We start from the raw sequence: 23,004 nt of genomic DNA, 5'->3' as shown, positions 1-23,004 counted from the left end.
CAGTCCCACTCCTGCCCATCTTATGCCAGCCTGGGAGCGAGCCGGAATTCCCCACAACAAAGCTCTGATTCACTGGGTAGGCTCTGACATGGCCGCCCCCTCCAGATTCCTGGGGGGTCAGTAAACAAACAGGGTAGCAGCCCCCCAGCCCACCTCCTGATCTGGCTCAGCTCTGCCTGTCTCCCTGAGTGGGCTTGCTCAGAGCTCCTTGGGATTCTGCCTGTCTGCAGTCACTAGTCACAGGGTCCAGACTCCCGCTGAGGGAAAGTCATGGAGCTCCGAGGTCCTGCCATGGACACCTCCGGCAGCACAGGTAGGGTCAGCACTCAGGCTGCAAGGTGACTGAGTTCTCAGCTTGTCCCCCAGAACTTGGCAGTTCCTTCGCTTTCCTTTCATGCTGTGGTGTGAACTGGGACTTTACTGGGGTGATTAGTATCCTAAATCTCCTGAAGAGTCTTGTAAGAAGTATGATTTTAAGGCAGAGAGGAGAATCGGGGGAGAATCAGGGGAGAATCGGGGAGTCCCAGCCTCTAGGAGGGCCAGCTAGGTAGGCAAACACAGGTAGACCCCCAGACAAGCATGCTAGTCTCTCTGGGTAGGATGGATCAGGTAAAGATCCCCCTCCTCCAACAATCCCCCTCCCTCCACCCTCTGCTGCCCCCTGGCTGGGTGTTTGGGGCTCTATGCTCATAATGGGTGATTTGATCCAGGATCCCCTAGACCTGTCAGTACTCTCACTGGGTCTTGCCAGTGCCCAGGACAGCAACAGTAGAAACTGAGACTGAGAACCCAATCTCCAGACTGGGCCTCTCGACTGCCGAGCCTGGTCAGAGTCCTTTCTAGTGCAAAATCCAGAATGCTCCTTTCTATCTTTCTCAGTACATATTCACCTTCCTGACCAGTGCCCTTTTGGAAGATTTCCGGGCTTCTTGACTGTGGTTTGTAGTGTGGGTTAAAACTGATGGAAGGTGACCTCAAAGGCCTAGATCCATCGGAAAGCAGGATACAGGGAATGGGTCGCTTCCTTTGCCTTATCTTATCTGCCTTTCCTCCGAATCTTTGTGGGACAGCCCCTCAGCTATATTTTCTGGAAGACTGGGTAAAGTGTGAGTCCCTGTGGACTGAGTCTGTAGCTCGGTGTGAATGCTACGATTGTTCATGTTTGGAGAAATCTCACCAGCTTCATAGTGGATGAAGAGCCCATTTGCACAGTCATCCCGGCAAAATTTCTAGCTGCGCCAGGGGTGGAAGGGCTAGTGAAGGAAGCAGTACTTGGCACTTCTGTGCCTGTGTTAAGAGATCTCCCAGTGAGTGGGACCCTAGAGTCCTTCTGCAGTTCACCCCTTGAATACACACCCACACTAAGTGGGACAGGATTTCTGGACCCTGGGACCAGACTTTCTCTCATCTTGGTCCCTCGTGTCCCACGCTTAGCACAGAACAGGGCATGGAAAAGACCAGGGACCACAGACTTCTTGTGTTTCTGTCCAGGTTAGAGCTGCGGTCCCCATCCCTGTACCTCCTTGGGATGGTGCTGGGGATCCCTGCCTAAGTCCAAAGCTCTTGAACGGGTCTGTTGGAGCCATTGGCCACCTGGAATCATCAGCCATGAATCTGTGTTGGAATGAAATAAAAAAGAAGTCCCACAACCTCCGGTAAGGATTAACAGTTACTTTAGGGATTGACTGGGACAGTATTGGGCTCCTTTGGTCGCTGCAGTTCGTGTGCCCTCCCCCAGTCAACCTCGCTAGCTATTTCTTTCCATCTTTCTCTGGAACCAGAGAAAGAATCCTAGGTTAGAAGTAAGGACATTTCTATCTTAACCTGTTTTATGTGTCATCTTGGGTAAGTTGCTCAAGTTCTCTGAATTTTAGCTTCCACTCGGTTTGGTTTTGTCTGGAGATTGCAGCTGTGGCAGGCTGGGCACTCTCAGCACTCTCTGTAGAGTGCAGGCTGGCCTTGAACCTCAGAGTCACCTTTCCTTTATCTTTCCAGTGCTTGGCTTATAGGCCAGCACTACTACACCTGGCTTTGTTCTTTTGTTTCTTAAGAAAATGAAATAAGTGGAGGGATAAATAATACCTGTCCTCCATACCTCCCAAGGTTGTCATGAACATCCAAATAACATGGGAAAATGCTTTCTAAACTTAAAAGGGTTGATATGTAAAGAAAAATGAAGCAATTGTCCCCGCCTCTCCTTCCTCACGACTGTCCAGCCATGGAGGGTTTCATCTGTGTACTCCCACCCCTTTCTTGTATTTTGTTTTATTTATTTATTTATTTAGATACAGGGTCTCACGTATCCCAGACTGTCCTTAAAGTCACTATGTAGCTGAGGACCTAGAGCCTGTGTTCCTCCTGTTTTCACCATCTGAGTATTCAGATTACAGGCATAAACTACCGTGTTCAATTCATGTGGTCACGGAAATCCAACTGGAGTCTGCTAAGCAAGCACTCTACCAACTGAGCTGCCTCTCCAGCTCACTTGTGTCTTTTTGTGTCCTCTTCTCCATCCATGGCTTAGTAGCTCCGGCAGGTGCAAGACAGTAAGAACCTAAAGGCAATTTCTATATGATGTTCTCTTTCTGCCCTTCTATGTATGTCTCATTCTTTCCAAACCTCCATTTCCTACCACCAAAGCCCAAAAGTGTGGCTTCCGGGGGTCTGTGATGAGGTGAGGCAGTGTTGAAAAGCTGGAAGAAAGCAGACTGGAGTGCCAGGTAGACCTGTTTCCAATCACAGAGCTGTGTGCCAGGTAGACCTGTTTCCAATCACAGAGCTGTGTGCCAGGTAGACCTGTTTCCGATCACAGAGCTGTGTTCCAGGTAGACCTGTTTCCAATCACAGAGCTGTGTGCCAGGTAGACCTGTTTCCAATCACAGAGCTGTGTGCCAGGTAGACCTGTTTCTGATCACGGAACTGCTTCAGTCACTTAAGTCTGAGTTATGAACAGTCATTTTTGGAAATAACAATGCCCACCCAATAAGATTGTTGAAAGAACTAGTTGACACCATAATTTAGAAAAAGTTTCTTTTCAGGTACAGGGAAGCAGTGGACAAAGATAGTTGTCACTATCTTAGTGCCAACTAAGAGGAATGGGATTTGCAACTGTTGCAGGCCTTGACCAGCCTCTAACTTCCTATCATTAGACCTTTGGGAGTTGGGGGCAAACAGATATGTGATTATATAATACCTTTTTTTCTTCTGTATTTCCAACCTGTAGCCAGTGTTTTTTTGTCATCTTTTGAGCCTCTTTGGGCTGGTGAGATTCGCTTGCATCCTTGTTCATGTTTGTGCTCATATTCAACCAACCATCGTGCCCTTCCCACCAACTGTATTCTGTCCTGGGCAGAGCATCCTATGTGACTGAGCGGATTCAGATTTGTCAGGACAAGGGGGCAGCCAGATTGCTATCACCCCTAATGTCCTTGCTGAGTTTCTTACCTTTCCTGGCATGGTGCTGGACTTGCAGTTGAAGTGACCAAGACCCACAAAGTGATGGTTTAAACGCTTTTAATATAGGACTGCTCCCAACCACTGTTTCAAATACTCACACTTGTGGTGGGACCTCAGGAATGTTCATAAGTAGATACAAGGAGAAGGGGCTCCTGAGCCTCCTTCCATTGCAGCTAGAGAAGTTCCTTTGAATTCATGTAGTGTATTAAAGGAAGAATAGATTTTGTTACTTAAAAGGTGATTGAATCGCTGGTCTTACTGCTCCACGCAGCGCTCGCCTAGAGGCCTTCTCAGACCACAGTGGGAAGCTTCAGCTCCCACTCCAGGAGATTATTGACTGGCTCAGTCAAAAGGATGAGGAGCTGTCGACTCAGCTGCCCCTACAAGGGGATGTGACCCTGGTACAACAGGAGAAGGAGACACACGCGGTAAGTCGGACTCCTGGAGGTGTGCTGTGGAGCCTCTCGGCAGGAAGTACCCTTCCCAGTATCCTAACAGATAGGCCCTCAGTTCTCCTCAGACACCTAAAGCAGTAGGTGATGGTCCGCGTCCTAGTCTGGGGCCCGCACTCCATCCGCAGAGTGCGCCACGTCTTGTCATCCAATTTAAACCTGCCTTGATTTATAAGGAGAACATGGACAAATAAGCGTAATATGATGTTTAAAATGCAAACTACATAACTAGAGGTCTCTGTTCCCTAAAATGTGCATAGCTGTGTGTGTATATACAGAGCTGGCATGGTGGGGGAGTACAGCAAGACGATAAAACTGGACATCTCCTTAATTTTGTAATATTCTATAAGTTATAAATTATAGTTTTAAATTTTAATTTATAGTTTTCTGAACTTTTAAATATCCCTGTGACATCACCTCTATAATCAGAAAATGATCAATATCCCTTGGTTCTGTTTGTTTTTGAGACAAGATTTTACTACTTAGACTTGGCTAGCCTCTTACTATGTAGCTCAGACTGGACTCAAACTAATTACAGAAGCCAGGCTGGTCTCACAATGAGTCTTCTAGAAAGCTGAGATCCACTCTGCGTTTCTTCTACTCTATGGCATAGCCAGACTCCTTGCACACTAGTAGACTTCCTAGCCTATGGGGAGGATTAATACTCTCTCCTCCACCCCGGGTAACCCTAAAATACTTAGTAATGCCACAGGACCAAGTTATCTTGAGAAGAAAGGTTGTTGGCACAAGATAAAATAGAAGTGATTGAAAGGCTTTCTTTTCTGGTTGGCTGCAAACCTTTCCAGGCCTTTATGGAAGAGGTCAAGTCTAAGGGCCCCTATATCTACTCCGTGCTGGAATCGGCTCAGGCTTTCCTGTCCCAGCACCCGTTTGAGGAATTAGAGCAGCCAGATTCTGAGAGTAAAGGTAGGTGGCCTTGCTGTCTTCCCTTGCTTCTTCTTGAACGGTAAGTACTACTAAGCAAACACTTTGTGCCTTTCGCTGGCTCCTTTCTTGCCGCTACTTAGAAACGTAGTTTTTTCCTGTAAGCTCAAAGTCAAAAGGGGATAAGAATCACAGCTGTAAGAAAATGGAAAGAACCTGAAGCAGGTCTTGCCAACGCGTGTCCTAAAGCTGTATGCGCTCTTCAGAGTATCATTTGTGGCCTTGCAATGAGACCTTCATTAGTGGAGTCCTTTGTAGATTCTGTTCACAGGCTCAGTTGATTTCTGGTCTCTCGGTTAGAACATAACTTGCTGCTCAATGGGCCTCAAATAGGGCAAGCTCCAGAGAGAATAAGGCAAGTTCACATAACTTGCGACGATAGATTCTGAGTCTTCTTCCAGCAGGAAGTCTGAGGGCCCAGGAGGAAACCTAAAACTGAGGAGTCCGAGTAGAAAAGCTTGGCACGTTATACCAGATTCCTGGGCTGGGGCTGCCTTTCTTTGGATTTTGGTGAGCAGCAGACACCAGTGCCTCAATCATCCCCTGAGGGTGTGTGAATAGGACCGGATGATTTACCTCGTCACACCTCTTAAAATGTGTTCTTCATTATTTACTTTACCATTTAAAAGCGAGAAAACCTTAATGCAAAAGTGGGAGGAGACTAAAATGGCTTCATGTGGCAGTAGATTCATGATAAAACTGCATAGAACTCTGTGTGTGTGTGTGTGTGTGTGTGTGTGTGTGTGTGCGCGCGCGCGCGCACTTGCACAAAAATGAATACCAGTAAAAGTAAAACCAGGGAACTCTGAACAAAATTGACAGATTATATCAGTGCCTAAACCCTGGCTGTGACATAATGCTGTCACTTTACAGACATTACCATATCGTCAAGGGTGGTGCAGGAAATAGTCATGGTTTTTCTTTTTTTTTCTTTTTTTCTTTCTTTCTTTTTTTTTTTTTTTTTTGATTTTTCGAGACAGGGTTTCTCCGTAGCTTTTTTTGGTTCCTGTCCTGGAACTAGCTCTTGTAGACCAGGCTGGCCTCGAACTCACAGAGATCCACCTGCCTCTGCCTCCCGAGTGCTGGGATTAAAGGCGTGCACCACCACCACCCAGTGCCATGGTTTTTCTTATGACCAAAAGCTAATTTATAATAATCTCAAGATGAATGGTTTAATTTTTTTTAAAAACAATCACTGAATGTGGGTCAGTGAGATGACTCTGTTGTTAAAGGTGCTTGCCCCAGAGTCTGACAACCTGAGTTAGAGCTCTGGGATCCACTTTGTAGAAAGAGAAAGGCAACTTCAGCACACTGACTTCTGACCTCCACACAGGCGTGTAGAAGACACACACACACACACACACACACACACACACACACGAACAGACAAAATAAATATATATGCATAAATACATAAGTAAATGTAGTAAGAATTTAAATTTCTGAATATACAAAAGGAGCTCAGCCATGGAAATATATATATATGTAAATATGAATATTCATATACAAACAGGCACACACTGGTGTCCCTAACCCCACATTACAGGCAAGCGTGCACATGTATAAAAGGATGACTTTGCTTTAGTCTTTCTCTGGGTTGCCTCTGTCAAGATAGCTTGACTTGGCTTCCTGATTGTACTCACAGATAACTCCCCCAGACAGCGAATTCAGAATCTTAGCCGCTTTGTGTGGAAGCAGGCAACAGTGGCTAGTGAGTTGTGGGAGAAGCTGACAGCCCGCTGTGTGGACCAGCATCGCCACATTGAGCATACTCTGGAACATCTGTTGGAGATTCAAAGCACAATGGAGGAACTGAGCAGTACTCTGACCCAAGCAGAGGGAGTCCGAGCCACTTGGGAGCCCATTGGGGATCTCTTCATTGATTCCCTCCCAGACCATATCCAAGCCATCAAGGTATGTAATGTAGGTCTGCTTCCCAGACTACAGTCCTTGCTGCACGACCCGAAGTCCTTTCACAGTGCCGATTCACCTTCTGCTGAGACTTGTTGGTCTGGACCACAGCTGACCCTCTTTTAGTTCTGGGCTAGATTGGGGGCTAGTTTGCCTGTCGCCACCTCTGTGCTTCTGTTTTCTCTTTCCCTGCTTTTTCTGAAATGAATAGAATCAAAGGGTAAGGCTAGTGAGCACTCATATCTTAGTCTCTTGCACAAACAGCCAAGTAGCTGGGTGGTGGGGTTGAGACTCGAGCTCTCCATGGGAAAGGCTGGTCAATGAGTAATGTGTCCTCTCTCCTACTCTCTGTCTTCTGTGGTACTTGGGTTCTGGCTTTCTAGCTATTCAAAGAAGAATTCTCTCCTGTGAAAGATGGAGTGAAGTTAGTGAATGACTTGGCCCACCAGCTTGCCATTTCTGATGTGCACCTGTCAATGGAGAACTCGAGGGCTCTGGAACAGATCAACATGCGGTGGAAACAGCTCCAGGTAGAGGAGCCTCCTGAAATGAGTTTTGGGGACGCATCTTGGTATGGCCAGGATTTGGGGGGAAGTGTACGCAGGCCCAAAGGATACCATGGGTTTGGAAGTGAAACCTACACGGAAAAAGAATAGTAGAGAAAAAAAAAGAATAGTAGAGAATTAGGAGTCAGGAAATAAACTGCTCAACCTCTAAGTTGCGGGAAGTGGTTGAACAAGAAGAATGAGAGGCGCTTGTCTAGATTTCAGTACACTGGTTAGACTGGAGAGAGTTACCACGGCTCAGAACTAGCGAGGCTGTTCTCCCATCCTTAGCAATGCGAGAGGAGGATGGGAGTTGGGTGGCTGTGATGGAACTGGACCAGGAGAAAGGGCGGCCTGTGAGAGAGCTCATAAAGATTCTTGGAGGCACCTGCAGATTCCACACCGAATGGCTGGAAGTAACCCACTGTTCTTTCCGCAGGCGTCAGTTGCTGAGAGGCTTAAGCAGCTCCAGGATGCCCACCGGGACTTTGGGCCTGGGTCACAGCACTTCCTCTCGAGTACGTGAGACAAACTAGACTTCATGTAGCAGAACCTTAGCCATTTGACAAGAGAATCTGCTGTTGTCCACTAGGGGGTCTGGTGGAAGCCCAGTATATCTCGGCATCCAAGAAGCAATAAGGAAAAGGCTGTGCAGTGTGGTGGTAGGAAGAGCAGCCTCCCCAGTCGGAGAGAGCTGAGTTTTACTCTTAAGAGCTGTGCAAATCTGAAAAAAAAAAGTGTAATCTTTTTTAACCTCACCTTTCCCATCTGAAAAGGGGGAGATTTCCTTGTTCTTTTAATATATTTTTATTAATTTTTAATATTAAATAAGGTTTTAAATATTAAATAAGGTTATTTGTGCGACAGTTTTGCTGTGAACCTGGTACTTTTCTGGGCACAGGGGCCACGCTGGTGGGAAAAAACACACAGACAGGAACCTTAGATTAGGACAGCTTGCATTCTAGTGGAGGAAACAGGTCATAGGTGAATCAATAAACAAGTGTAAGAGAAATCTGTGGCAAGTGCTATGGAAAATATGGCTAAAGCTAGAAAGGCATGCCCAGGGAGGAATAGACTTAAAGGAAAGAGCCAGTGAAGAAGTCCCAAGTGGAGGGTGACAGTCTTACCGTCCTAAAGGCAATGAGAGAATAAAGCATGTGTCTAGTAGGAAGAGCTCCCATTGAGAAGGTGGCAGCTTTACAGAGTTCTAAGGGCAGTGAAGGAATAACCACATGGATAGCTGAAGGAGCACATGAGGCAGAAATGCAAGGTCTTGAAAGCAGGGGATCCGGAGGTGTGCTAAGGAGAAGCCAGGAGACCTCTGGAGAAAAACGCAGAAGAAAGACCAGAGAAATGGCTCAGGAGGCCTTGCAGGTAAAAGTTAAGACCTTGAGATTTTATTCCAGATGGAACAGAGAATTCTTGATAGGGTTTGAAGAGTGGGGGTGACATGATCTGACTTCCATCTCAGCGTGATGTTCAGAATACATTGTCGGGGACCAGAGTGGGAACAGAGAGAGCTCTCAAAATGTGCTGTACGATAGTCCGTGTGAAGGGTGACACTGGCCTAGACCACGGAGGTAGGAATGGAGGTGATAAAAATATACAAAAAGGAAAGTTGGGTGTCCATACAAGGCAGGAACATAGTATTTGGCATGTAGAAAGAGCTCAATAAACGTGATTAGAACTATTGCCTTATAGCTGGTTCCACATAGTTGTATCTGCAGAGGATTCCTATATTCAGAAAAATTGCACTGAGTGAGCAGGTAAGCCAGGTGAGCTGAGCCTTCCCGTTAAGATCTCAGTGACATAGACAGAGGGTTGAAAGAGAGCTTTATAAAAGAGAGATAGATGGGCAGTACCACCTCCTCTCCCCCAACCCCAGATCTGAGAGGGGAAAGGCTTTAAGTCTCGTGACACAATTGTATTTCATAGCCACAAGGGCAGTCCAGTAACCTGCATCTGGACAGGTAAAAAAGACAGTTTGCTTAGGGTGAATATTAAGGTTATATTCCAGCCCTGTGTCTGCTTCAAAAGGGCATCAGTGACAACCTCTTCCCCTTCTCTTGTCCCAACATCAAGGAGCAGTGTGTTTCTTGGAGTGTCTCTCCCTGGGAGCTGTTAACAGTTGGAAGTGAATGTTACTTCCTTTTATGTTTAACTACCTTTGAGGAAGGATAGAACATAAGAATGGCCAAGGCAGTGGCACACACCTTTAATCCCAACACTCAGGAGGCAGAGACAGGTGGGTTTCTGTGAGTTCGAGACCAGCCTGGTCTACAGAGTGAGTTCCAGGACAGTCAGGGCTGTTGGGGGGGGGGTGGCAGGATGGACTGGAGAGTACTGCCTTTTGCGGAGGAAAAAGGTTCAATTCCTAGCCCTCACATGGCAAGGCCTAGCCACCTCTAAGTCCAGTTCCAAGGGATCTAATGCCCTCTTCTGGCCTCTGTGACACTAAGCATACAAGTGGTGCAAACTCATTCATACATGCAGGCAAAGCACTCACATAAAATGAATTCATCTAATTAAGAAATTTAAGAGTGGTCAGGATGCTTGGAGAACACTAGTGGCCAGCTTTTTTTTTCTCTTGTCTTTTACCAGCTTCTGTCCAGGTTCCCTGGGAAAGAGCAATTTCTCCCAATAAAGTCCCCTACTACATCAAGTGAGTGATCATCAGAACCAGGAGCCGGTCAGTCACCTGCCTGTCCCTTCCATCACCTGCCTTTTGCTTTCCTAACTCTGTGCCTTGAATTTCCCCTGCTTAGTCTAATGTTTCCTCCAACTTGTCAGAAGTGCTTAAGGTTCTGCCCGGTTGATGGTGAACTCTGGTGTATTAGGATCTTCAGAGTTCATCGTTGCTCTGTGCAGCTTCTTGCAACCCACCCTTCACTGACTAATGGGTGTGTGCCTGCAAAGAGTGTTGGGAATGTGATGTTGGTGCTATTGATGCTTTTGTTTGCAGCCACCAGGCTCAGACCACGTGCTGGGACCATCCCAAGATGACTGAGTTATACCAAACTCTAGGTGAGAATGCAAGCTTCCTATATGGGGTGGGAATATGTACAGTTATCTTTGTCCTATACACCATCAATGTATGAGTGCATGAAGAACATGTACTGATGCACAAAATGGAACAATACTCTTTAGTCTTAAAACAACACCATTGGATGATATGGATAAGGCCAAAGAATGTTATGCTAACTGAAATAAGGGCTTGAAAAGAAGATCAAACCCTGAATGATTCCACTTATATAAGGAATTTAAGATAGTCAGATTCATGGACTCAGAGAGGAGAATGGTGGCTGTCAGAGGCTAGGAGAGGAGGAAACAAAGAGGTAATTGGTCATAAGCCACAGTTTCAATTATGCCACAAGAATAGGTCCTAGGGATCTGCTATATGACATAGTGAATATAGTTAATAGTACTATTTTCATATATCAAAGTGGAAGAGAATAATCTTACGTTAAGATGTTCTTACCAGCAACACACCACTACTCGTAGTAAGGTTGATAAATAAGAAGGTGGAAGGAAACTTTGGTAAGAATGGATAGGTTTATGGCACAGATTGTTGTGATAGCTTACGCTGTATACTTACCACCAAACTTATCAAGCTATATATATTAAATACATGCCTGCTTTCTAGTTGCCAATTTCCATGTTGCTTCTTGCATGCCCACTGTACTTCAGTAAGGTCATTTTTAAAAGGGTAGAACAGCTCCTCTGCATCTTCCTCTACAGCACAGTCTCCATGTTCGCCTGGACCAGTTTAGCATCATTAGGGAGCTAGTCTTGAAGACATGAATTCCAATCTGATTAGAAAAGCAGTCTCTGGTGATGTGGGAGTGTCATCTATCTGTTGCTTTCATTGGTTAATTAATAAAGAAACTGCTTGGCCTTTGATAGGCCAGCCCTTAGGTGGGTGGAGTAAACAGAACAGAATACTGGGAGAAAGAACCAGAATCAGGCAGTCACCATGATTCTCCCATCTGACACAGACGCAGGTTAAGATCTTTCCTGGTAAGCCACACGTCGTGGTGGTACACAGATTATTAAAAATGGGTTAATCAAGATGTGAGAATTAGCCAGTAAGAGGCTAGAGCTAATGGGCCAAGCAGTGTTTAAAAGAATACAATTTCTGTGTAATTATTTCGGGTAAAGCTAGCCGTGCGCAGCTGGGCGGGAAAGCAGCCCACCGCAGCTCCTACAACACTCTGGTCTGCAATCATGAGACTCGTTCCTGCCTTGTCTTTGCTTACGAGGAGAAATAGAGCGTATGTCACAAGTTTACCCACGTGGCTACAGCTAGAACGCTTTCACTGCTATAGGGGATGCCTTTGGACATAGCCTTTCTACCCACTATATTGCTGACGGGCACATGGGTCCCTAGTTTAGAGTGAATATGTACAATGCTTCAGAAGATTTCATGTACATGGCTTCTGGCACATGTGTGCAGAGCTTTTTCCAGAGCATGCTTTTAGTATGTAGGTAATAACATTATTTTAGCATGTTACATTAATCTTCAAAAACTGAAATAGATGAGGAACTATCAGCGGGCAAGGGTCAGATTTGATATTAATTTTATGTTTTTATTTTATTAAATCTAGGAAGGAATTGCTTTCTGAAATGTGTATATGTTGGATCATGATATAAAATCCATTTCTTACTGTGAGCCTTAGTAAAGAAGTGTTCGCATATCACTTCTGTAGAATATAGCTGCTCTGACGGCAAGACAAATGTGCTCCACTTTACTGGATAACACGAAGCTGTGCTCCTGGTGGCCACACGAGAGCACACTTTTACTAACAACCCTCACTCCTGCATCTCACGGTTGACATTTGGCCTTCGTTACACTTCTCTGATCTAAGTGAGTCTCTTTCTGCTCTTTGCAGCTGATCTGAACAACATTAAGTTCTCAGCTTATCGGACGGCCATGAAGCTCCGCAGAGTCCAGAAGGCCCTGCGCCGTATGTCCTCAGTTGTTCTTCCTCGTGCCTTTCACCCTTGTACTCCTCTTCCTCGCCTGGCTGCCTCTTGCTATTTGCATCCCACCCTGGCTGGCCCGAGTCATTGGTTGCTTTGATGGGAACTCTCCAAATACTGGGACATATTGGCTGTGAAAACGTGATCTTTCCATTGACTCCAAGGCCCAGCCTTGTGTTCAAAGTAACCCCACAGCGATCCAGTTCCTAGTCCCTTTTCCTTAGCCAGCTTAGGTAATCAAGAAACTGCTTTGCAGCAGACAGGGTCTGCTTCATGGTTTGCCATCTGGGGGTTATTAGATATAGCAACAGAAGGGTTAAAAGCAAGTATCCGTAGTTGGTTGTCAGCGTGCTGCGGATGTCCTGTCCCTTCTGGCCTTGCCCAAGAGTCAAACTGCCTGTCCCAGGTGTCTAGTTAGACATCACAGGTAATCAAAATATTTTCCTGGTGAATATTTTCACATTCACTCAGCCGTGCATGACCCTTTCCAAGCAGGACTAAGCTTCCTAGAACAGGGCTCATGGACAAACCTGTTTTCAGATGAAACTGATGTTGGGCTGAGGGTTGAGCTCGGGGATAGAGGGCCCATTATGAGAGAGACCAGGGCCTCAGTCCTTTGTACCTGTGAAATTAGTTTAAAAGATAAGAAAAAAAAAAAACCTTTTGCAAACAGAGAAACTTAAACGGGGATGTGATCCCCTGGGAGTTAGTACAACACAGGCGGTGCGCTTATTCACATTTCGCCATTTCCTCAAAACTGGTGTGAAAGACCTGATGTACACAGACATGTGCTACAGTGGGGTGACCCCTCCTGCCTTGCTCTTCCATGGGTTGGGGGGTCATGGTAAAGAATAAGTTTATGGCATATCTGCGAATGATTGGTCTGGAGCTGGCACCAGATTGGGTGACACCTTGCCTCATCAGTTCCCTGCTTCTTCTTGGGGCTGCATTTTCCTTTTCTTCCTTCCTTTCCAGTGGATCTGGTAACTTTGACTACAGCTCTGGAGGTCTTCAATGAGCACGATCTGCAGGCCAGTGAACATGTGATGGACGTGGTGGAGGTCATCCACTGCCTGACTGCCTTGTATGAGCGACTGGAGGAGGAAAGAGGCATCCTAGTCAATGTGCCACTGTGTGTGGACATGAGCCTGAACTGGCTTCTCAATGTTTTTGATAGGTAAAGGCTTTTGGCCCTGGAAACCATCTCCCAAATCAATCCAATGGGGCATGTCCACTGGCTGTGGTGGGAAGGGCTTGCTCCCATGGTCTACTTGGATGGGTTCAGCTTAGGGCATGGTTGGCTGCCGGGTCGAATCAGTGAGGGAAAAGACTGCCAAGATATCCATGTCCTCTGTCTCTTCCTTTAAACCTAGTGGTCGCAGTGGGAAGATGAGAGCATTGTCCTTTAAGACTGGCATCGCGTGCCTGTGTGGCACCGAAGTGAAAGAAAAACTTCAGTGTGAGTGTAACTCCAGCATCTGCAGTGATGCTGGGGGGAGGGGGTTGCAGGAGAGGCAGGAGGGAGACCAGCAAATACGCAGAATTTTTGTCTTTGGACTCCGCAGAGGAGTACTCACACCACCTGGTGATGTTTTCAGTCCCCCTGTGTATTTTCTAGGCCTTAGGTGAGGTTCGAAGCAATGGATGATACGGCCAGAGGTGGGTTGCTAAGGTTGTTGGCTTGGGCTAGAGGAGGTTTTAGAAGAGCTGTCCTATCTTGAGGGTGGGGAAAGCTGCCTAGTGCGTGTTCCCACACCCAGGAGGCATCCGCTTCCCCAGTACTGTAACATCTGTGCCCGGTACTGACTGTGCTACTTAGCGCTCTTTCTTTCTTTCTTTCTTTCTTTCTTTCTTTCTTTCTTTCTTTCTTTCTTTCTTTCTTTCTTTCTTTCTTTTTTCTTTCTTTTTTCTTTCTTTCCTTCTTTCTTTCCCTCTTTCTCTCTGTCCCTCCCTCCCTCCCCCTCACACACACAGACCTCCTTTCCTCTCCCTTTTCTTTCTTTCTTTCTTTCTTTCTTTCTTTCTCTCTCTTTCCTTCCCCTCTCTTTATCTCCCCCCACCTCCCCATCAATATCTATCTGTCAGTTTCTTTCTCTTTTCTGTTCTCCTCCTGTGCTCTACCTCTTCATCACTCTCTCCACTCTGCTCTTTCCCTCTCTGTCCCTTTCCCCCTCCCTTCCTCTCCCATTGATGCTGCCCTATTTGTGTCTGTCTAGTTCCCCTACCCCAAACTCAGGAATGCTCTTTTTAAAACCCTTGAAGTTGAGACTGGAGGTGAATTTCTGGATTTTCTGGTTTCAAAAATCATTAGTTCAGCAATGTGCTTTTTCTCTGTCTTCCTTTTCCGGTTCTTCCTCCTCACATCATTCTCTGGCCATTCCTAAATTGGGGCTGGCTATTGTTGATGACGGGCCCAGCAGACCTCTTCAGCCAAGTGGCCAATTCAGGCAGCCAGTGTGACCAACGCCATCTTGGTGCCCTGCTTCATGAAGCCATTCAAGTGCCCCGTCAGCTGGGCGAAGTGGCAGCGTTTGGGGGCAGCAACGTGGAGCCCAGTGTCCGTAGTTGCTTCCGTTTTGTAAGTATGGAGCTGTAGACTCGAGAAGGAAGGAATGCGAGATGAAAGGGATGGTGAGAATGGAAGGGGGTTGGAACCAGCATCTCATGGTGCCAAGTGCTCCGAGGTAAAGGAGCTTTGTTGAGGTGGGACAAGAGAATGAACGGCTCTCTGGAGTATGGTGCTGGGGTCCTGCAAGGAAGATTGTCTGTTAAGATAAGGCAGAAGGTAGACACGCTTCTGGAGGGGTGCTGGTTCCCCTGCTTCACTAAGAGCTGCCTGGCATGCAAGCAGCGTGGTACTTGAACCCAGTCATATCCACTGGATTTCTTATTCCTCTAGAGCACTGGCAAGCCAGTCATTGAAGCTTCCGAGTTCCTAGAGTGGGTCAACTTGGAGCCGCAGTCTATGGTGTGGCTGGCCGTTCTGCATCGGGTCACCATCGCTGAGCAAGTAAAGCATCAGACCAAGTGCTCTATCTGTAGGCAGTGCCCCATCAAGGGGTTCAGGTATGGGACTGAACACCTGCTGGGGTGAGAAAAATGCCATGGGGTGCAACAATGGCTACAAAATGGCATTGGTTAATGATTATATTTTACAGTCTGTTTATGCTGTGTTATTGGTGTATTATTGTAAGATTTTTATTGAAAAATGTTTAACTTCTGAGAAATTAAATAGGAAATACTTTTGCTCTAGATGTAATACAAAGTACTACAGGTTTTTAGAAATATATAGTAAACATTATTTAAAAAATCTATGTACCAAATGTTGAGTCAGCAGATATTTCACCATCAACTGCAGAGAAAGAAGGGGAAAAAAAGAACCCTAATTTAGAGCATTTGTAATATAAATACTTCCATCACAAGTGAACAACAGGGTACACGCAAAAGATCCCAGTGAAGAATTGGAAAGAGACAGATTCACGTGTGCAGTTTATAGCATTTCTACCATGCAGATGAAGTTAACAAAACCTAAAAGAGTTCCCTAATCTAAAACTCTGAGGGACTGGAGAGATGGCTCAGAAGTTAAGAGCAATGGCTGTTCCCCCAGCGGTCCCAAGTTCAATTCCCCAGCACCCACATGTTGGCTCATAACCATCTATCCTAGGATCCAATGCCCTCTTCTGGTGTACATACAAAGAACGCATACACATAAAATACGTAATAAATAAATCTTTAAGAATCTGAGATTTGTTGGCAATGCCCCATCAAGAATTTCTGGGTTAGCAGACACTCTGCCAGCAAAACCTGAGCAAACATGGCAAGCATTTCCCATAGAAGAAACCCAACCAGTGCCATAGATGTAAATGGTCTCATAGGTGCAAACGACCAGCAGCTATGCAGCTGCGGATGGCTACAAATGCAGCCCGACACAAGATCATAAACCCCCAAACTTCATGAGGTTTGTTGTAAGTACACATTCCTCTCAGCTGCGAACAGCATCAATGGCAATAAGTTACAGTGTCGAGCGCCCACAGCGCGACTTAATGCACAGCCAAGCTTAGGGGATAAAACGCGATTGAAATTCATTTGAAGCCTCCCCGATTATAGCCCACTCCTTCCTCTGCAAAGCTAACTGAGCTCATAAAATGCCTACAGTTTGTCAGTATGCTGTTGAGGACAGAACCCAGGGTCTTGGACATGCTAGGCAAGCACTGAGTGCCGGTCTCAATACAGTCAGCCTTTTAGCTTTTTAGACTACCAGCATGCAACTGTCCCTGCAAACACTGTGCTTCTTTTAACTTGAGCGAACTAGACCCAGAGGGAAAACATGACTGCCCAAAAATAACCTGGCTGTTTAGCTGTAAACACCGAGATTGTAAACACTGGGTTGTCAGAGTCTAGGCATTCTTTGGTGCTGCTAGGACCGGGGGAATTTAGCTTGCCTTTACCCAAAGATGGGAAGGACTGTTCTTTGTTCTGTCATAATATAAGTAGAGCTATTATAGAAAACCTTTGAAAACAACCTTCAGCCAACTTAGGCACAGCTAATGAATAAACAACCTTCATATTGGAGGTCTGACTTCTCCAGGGTAGGGAGGGTACATGGGGCCATCCTTGTTTAGAAACCTACCACATGACAAGTTTATTCCTCCTGGCCCCCTTTTGACCCTGGCTGAAGCAATGCCCTTTCCCACTCTTCCTGGGATCTGGGACTTGGCATTTCATTGGGGATTGGTGGTCTGTGGAATAAGGCTATTTCACAGGTTGACGATATCACACGGCTAGGTATAGCCGGTTGCGTACCACTCCCTTCTGTATGCGTATCTGAATGGGGAAATGGTGAGGTCACTGTGGTCCACTGGATTGTCTTTGTGACCATGTCTTCTCTTCCACAGGTACCGGAGTCTGAAACAGTTTAACGTAGATATCTGTCAGACCTGCTTCTTGACAGGCAGGGCTAGCAAAGGCAATAAGCTCCACTATCCCATCATGGAGTATTACACGCCGGTATGCAGCCTCTGCGCCAGTGGGAGGGGTGGGCATCTCTCAGAAGATAGGTGGGAGGGGTGGGCATCTGTCAGACACTAGATGGGAGGGGTGGACACCTCTCAGACACTAGTTATGAGGGGTGGGCATCCCTCAAACACGAGCTTTTGGTCCTCTACACTAGGTGGAAGTGGTAGGCATCTCTCAGACACTAGGTGGGAGGGGTGGGCATCTCTGAGAAGCTACTTGGGAGGGAAGGGCATCTCTCACACACTGGGTGGGAGGGGTGGCCATCTCTCAGACAATAGGTGAAAGGGGAGGGCATCGCTCAGACACGAGCCCTTGGTCCTCTACACTAGGTGGGTAGGGTGCGCATCTCTCAGACACTAGGTGGGAGGGGTAGGCACCTCTCAGACACAACGTGGGAGGGGTAGGCACCTCTCAGATACCATGTGGGAGGGGTGGGCATCTCTCAGACATGATACCTTGGTCCTCTACAGCAGGTCGGATGGGTTAACATTCCTCAGACACTAGATGGGAGTGGTGGGCATCTCTCAAACAATAGTTGGGAAGGGTGGGCATCTCTGAGACACTAGGTGGTAGGCAAGGCATCTCTCAGACACTAGTTAGGAGGGCTGGGCATCTCTCAGACGCTAGGTGGTAGTGGTGGGCATCTCTCAGACACTAGGTCGGAGGAGTGGGAATCTCTGAGACACTGGGTCGGAGAGGTGGGATCTCTCAGACATTAGGTGGGAGGGGCGGGCATCTCTCACACAATAGGTGGGAGGGGTGGGATCTCTCAGACACTAGCCCATGGTCCTCTACACTAGGTGTGAGGGGTGGGCAATTCTCAGACACTAGGTGGGAGGGGTGGGCATCTCTCAGACACTAGGTGAGAGTGTTGGGCACCTCTCAGACACTAGGTGTGAAGGGTGGGCATCTCTGAGACATTAGGTGGGAGGGGTGGGCACCACTCAGACACTCGGTGGGAGGGGTGGGCGCATCTCACACACAAGGTGGGTGGTGTGGGCACATCTCTCACACTACATGGGCGGGGTGGACACCTCTCAGACACTAGGTGGGAAGGGTGGACATCTCTCAGACATGAGCCCTTGGTCTTCTACACTAGGTGGAAGGGGTGGGCATCGCTCAAACACTAGGTGGGAGGGGTGGGCATTTCTCAGACAGTGGCCCTTGTTCCTCTACATTACGTGGAAAAGGTGGGCAACTCTCAGAAACTAGGTGGAGGGCGGAGGCATCTCTCAGACACTGGGTGGGAGGGGTGGGCATCCCTTAGACACTAGGTGGGAGGGGTGGGCACCTCTCGAACACTAGGTGGGAAGGGTGGGCATCTCTCAGACACTAGGTGGGAAGGGTGGGCATCTCTCAGACACTAGGTGGGAGGGGTGGGCATCTCTCACACACTAGGTGGCTGGTGTGGGCACCTCTCTCACACTACGTGGGAGGGGTGGACACCTCTCAGACACTAGGTGGGAGGGGTGGGCATCTATGAGACACAAGGACTTGGTCTTTTACACCAGATGGGAGGGGTGGGCATCACTCAAACACGAGGTGGGAGGGGTGGGCATCTCTCAGACACTAGGTGGAACTGGTGGGCGTCTCTCAGACACTAGGTGGGAGGGGTGGGCATCTCTCAGACACTAGGTGAGAGGGGTGGGCATCTCTCAGACACTAGGTGTGAGGGATGGGCATCTCTCAGTCACAAGGTTTGAGGGGTGGGCATCTCTGACACAAAGGGGAGGGATGGGGCTCTAGCGGACACTATATGGATGAGTTGGTATCTCTCAGACACTTGGTGGGAGGGGTGGTCATCTTTCAGACACTAGGTCGGATGGGTGCGCATCTCTTAGACACGAGCCCTTGGTCCTCTCACTAGGTGGAATGGGTTAGCATTTCTCAGACACAAGGTGGGATGTGTGAGCATCTCTCAGACACTAGGTGGAAGGGGTGGGAATCTCTCAGACACAAGGTGGGAGGGGTGGGCACCTCTTAGACAATAGTTGGGAGGGGTGGGCATTTCTCAGACACGAGCCCGTGGTCCTCTACAATTGGTGGGAGGGGTTAGCATTTCTCAGACGCTAGGTTGTAGGGGTGGGCATCTCCCAGAAACTACGTGGGAGTTGTGGGCACCTCTCAGACACTAGGTGGGAGGGGTGTGCATCTCTCAGACATGAGCCCTTGGTTGTCTACACTGGGTGGGAGGGGTTAGTGTTTCTCAGACTCTAGGGGAAGGGTTGGACGTCTCTCAGACACTAGGTGAGAGGGGTGGGCATCTCTTGGACACAAGGGGGGAGAGCTGGTCATCTCTCAGACAATGGATGGATGGGTGTATATCTCTCAGACACTAAGTGGGAGGTGTGGGCACCTCTCAGACACTTGGTGGGAGCGGAGGGCATCTCTCAGATGCTAGGAAGTAGAGGTGGACATCTCTCAGACACTAGGTGGAAGGCGTGGGCACCTCTCGAACACTAGGTGGGAAGGGTGGGCATCTCTGAGACACTAGGTGGGAAAGGTGGGCATCTCTGAGACACTAGGTGGAACTGGTGGGCATCTCTAAGACACTAGGTGGGAGGAGTGGGCATCTCTCAGACATGAGCCCTTGGTCCTCTACACTGGGTGGGAGTGCATAGTGTTTCTCAGACTATAGGTGGGAGGGGTGGACATCTCTCGGAAACAAGGGGGGAGGGCTGGGCATCTCTCAGACACTAGATGGACGGGTGGGTATCTCTCAGACACTAAGTGGGAAAGGTGGGCACCTCTTAGACAATAGGTGGGAGGGCTGGGTAACTCTCAGACACTAGGAGGGAGCCGAGGGCAACTCTCAGACGCTAGGTGGTAGGGGTGGGCATCTCTCAGACACTAGGTGGGAGGGGTGGGCACCTCTCAGACACTAGGTGGGAAGTGTGGGCATTTCTCAGACACTAGGTGGGAAGAGTGGTCATCTCTCAGACACGAGCCCTTGGTCCTCAACAGTAGGTGGAAGGGGTGGGCACCCCTCAACACTAGGTGGAAGGGCTGGACACCTCTCAGACACTAGGTGGGAGCGGAGGGCATGTCTCAGACGCTAGGTGGTAGGGGTGGGCATCTCTCAGATATTAGGTGGGAGAGGTGGGCACCTGTCAGACACTAGGAGGAAAGGGTGGGCATCTCTCAGACAGTAGGTGGGAAGGGTGGTCATCTCTCAGGCACGAGCCCTTGGTCCTCTACACTAGGTGGAAGTGGTGGCCACCTCTCAGACACTAGTTGGGAGGGCTGGGCATCTTTTAGACACTAGGTGGAGGGGTAGGCATCTCTCTGACACAAGGGGCCAGGGGTCGGCATCTCTCAGGCACTAGGTGGGAGGGGTGGTCATCTCTCAGACACTAGGTCGGATGTGTTTTCATCTCTCAGACACGAGCCCTTGGTCCTCTCACTAGGTGGGATGGGTTAGCATTTCTCAGACACAAGGTGGGATGTGTGAGCATCTCTCAAACACTAGGTGGGAGGTGTGGGTATCTCACAGACACTAGGTGGGAGGGGTGGACACCACTCAGACAATAGTTGGGATGGGTGGGCATCTCTCAGACAGGAGCCCGTGGTCCTCTACAATAGGTTGGAGGGTTAGCATTTCTCAGACGCTAGGTGGTAGTGATGGGCATCTCTCAGAAACTAGGTGGGAGTTGTGGGCAACTCTCAGACACTAGGGGTGATGGGTGGACATCTCTCAGATAGGAGCCCTTGGTTCTCTACACTGGGTGGGAGGGGTTAGTGTTTCTCACACTCTAGGTGGGAGGGGTGGGCATCTCTCAGACACTAGGTGAGAGGGATGGGAATCTCTTTGACACAAGGGGGGGGGGCTGGTCATCTCTCAGACAATAGATGGATGGGTCGGTATCTCTCAGACACTAAGTTAGAGGGTGGGCACCTCTCAGACACTAGGTGGGAGCGGAGGGCATCTCTTAGACTTTAGGTCGTAGGGGTGGACATCTCTCAGACACTAGGTGGGAGGTGTGGGCACCTCTCAGACACTAGGTGGGAAGGGTGGGCACTTCTCAGACACTAGGTGGGAAGGGTGGGCATCTCTCAGACACGAGCACTTGGTCCTCAACACTAAGTGGAAGGGGTGGGCACCTCTCATACAATAGATAGGAGGAGTGGGCATCTCTGAGACAATAGGTGTGAGGGGTGGGCATCTCACAGACACTAGGTGGGAGTAGTGGGCATCTCTCAGACACTAGGTGGGAGGGGTGGGCATCTCTCAGACACTAGGTGGGAAGGGTGGGCATCTCTCAGACACGAGCACTTGGTCCTCAACACTAAGTGGAAGGGGTGGGCACCTCTCATACAATAGTTGGGAGTAGTGGGCATCTCTGAGACACTATGTGGGAGGAATGGGCATCTCTGAGACACTAGATGGATGGGTGGGCATCTCTGAGACACTAGGTGGGAGTTGTGGGCATCTCTCAGACACTAGGTGGGAGGGGTGGGCATCTCTCGGAAAAAAGCGGGGAGGGCTGAGCATCTCTCAGACACTAGATGGATGGTTTGGTATCTCTCAGACGCTAAGTGGGAGGGGTGGGCACCTCTCAGACACTAGGTGGGAGTGGAGGGCATCTCTCAGACGCTAGGTGGTAGTCGTGGGCATCTCTCTGACACTAGGTGGGAGGGGTGGTCTTCTCTGAGACAGTAGGTAGGAAGGATGGGCAACTCTCAGACACTAGGTGGGAAGGGTGGGCATCTCTCAGACACGAGCCCTTGGTCCTCAACACTAGGTGGGAGGGTTGGGCATCTCTCAGACACTAGGTGGGAGGAGTGGGCATCTCTCAGACAATAGGTATGAGGAGTAGGCATCTCTCAGACACTAGGCAGGGGGAGGGGGCATCTCTCAGACACTAGGTGAAAGGGGTGGGCATCTCTCAGACACTAGATGGGAACGGTGGGTATCTCTCAGACACTAAGTGGGAGTGGTGGGCACCTGTCAGATCCTAGGTTGGAGGCGTGGTCATCTCTCAGACTCTTGGTGGGAGGGGTGGGCATCTCTCAGACACTTGGTATGAGGAGTGGGCATCTCTCAGACACTAGGCGGGGGGAGTGGGCATCTCTCAGACACTAGGTGAAAGGGGTGGGCATCTCTCAGACACTAGATGGGAACGGTGGGTATCTCTCAGACACTAAGTGGGAGTGGTGGGCACCTGTCAGATCCTAGGTTGGAGGCGTGGGCATCTCTCAGACACTAGGTGGGAGGGGTGGGCATCTCTCAGACACTAGCTTGGAAGGGTAGGCATCTCTAAGACACTAGGTGGGAGGGGTGAGCATCTTTCAGACATGAGCCCTTGGTCCTCTACACTAGATGGAAGGGGTGGGCACCTCTCAGACACTAGGTCGGAGGGGTGGGCACCTCTCAGACACTAGGTGGGAGGGTGATCAGCTCTCAGACGTTAGGTGGTAGGAGTCGGCACCACTCCGATACTAGGTGGGAATGGTGGGCACCTCTCAACACTAGTTGGGAAGGGTGGGCATCTGTCAGACACAAGGTGGGAAGGGGGGCATCTCTCAGACACGAGCCCTTGGTCCTCTACACTAGGTGGAAGGGATGGGCATCTCTCAGACACTAGGTGGGAAGTGTGGGCATCTTTTAGACACTAGGTGGGAATTGTGGGCATCACAGAGACACTAGGTGGTAGGGGTGAGCATCTCTCAGACAATAGGTGGATGGGTGGGCATCTCTC

General features: G+C 48.7%; 1 protein-coding gene across 1 annotated transcript in view; it reads left to right on the top strand.

Annotated features, from left to right (window-relative positions):
* Positions 1–23,004, top strand: part of Drp2 (dystrophin related protein 2) — a 120,340-nt gene that overhangs the window by 26,982 nt on the left and 70,354 nt on the right. The window contains exons 3-16 of the mRNA XM_041636724.1: positions 1,492–1,655; positions 3,728–3,884; positions 4,715–4,835; positions 6,499–6,767; positions 7,148–7,294; positions 7,749–7,827; positions 9,911–9,971; positions 10,272–10,333; positions 12,199–12,273; positions 13,265–13,466; positions 13,663–13,748; positions 14,710–14,867; positions 15,189–15,355; positions 17,185–17,296. Coding sequence (XP_041492658.1) covers positions 1,492–1,655; positions 3,728–3,884; positions 4,715–4,835; positions 6,499–6,767; positions 7,148–7,294; positions 7,749–7,827; positions 9,911–9,971; positions 10,272–10,333; positions 12,199–12,273; positions 13,265–13,466; positions 13,663–13,748; positions 14,710–14,867; positions 15,189–15,355; positions 17,185–17,296 — 1,860 coding nt within the window. The remainder of the gene's footprint in view (positions 1–1,491; positions 1,656–3,727; positions 3,885–4,714; positions 4,836–6,498; positions 6,768–7,147; positions 7,295–7,748; positions 7,828–9,910; positions 9,972–10,271; positions 10,334–12,198; positions 12,274–13,264; positions 13,467–13,662; positions 13,749–14,709; positions 14,868–15,188; positions 15,356–17,184; positions 17,297–23,004) is intronic.

The sequence above is a fragment of the Microtus oregoni genome, unplaced genomic scaffold (assembly GCF_018167655.1).
Source record: "Microtus oregoni isolate MIOR12 unplaced genomic scaffold, Mior012 000050F_002, whole genome shotgun sequence".
NCBI lineage: Eukaryota > Metazoa > Chordata > Mammalia > Rodentia > Cricetidae > Microtus > Microtus oregoni.
This window is presented reverse-complemented; position numbering and strand designations above follow the sequence as displayed.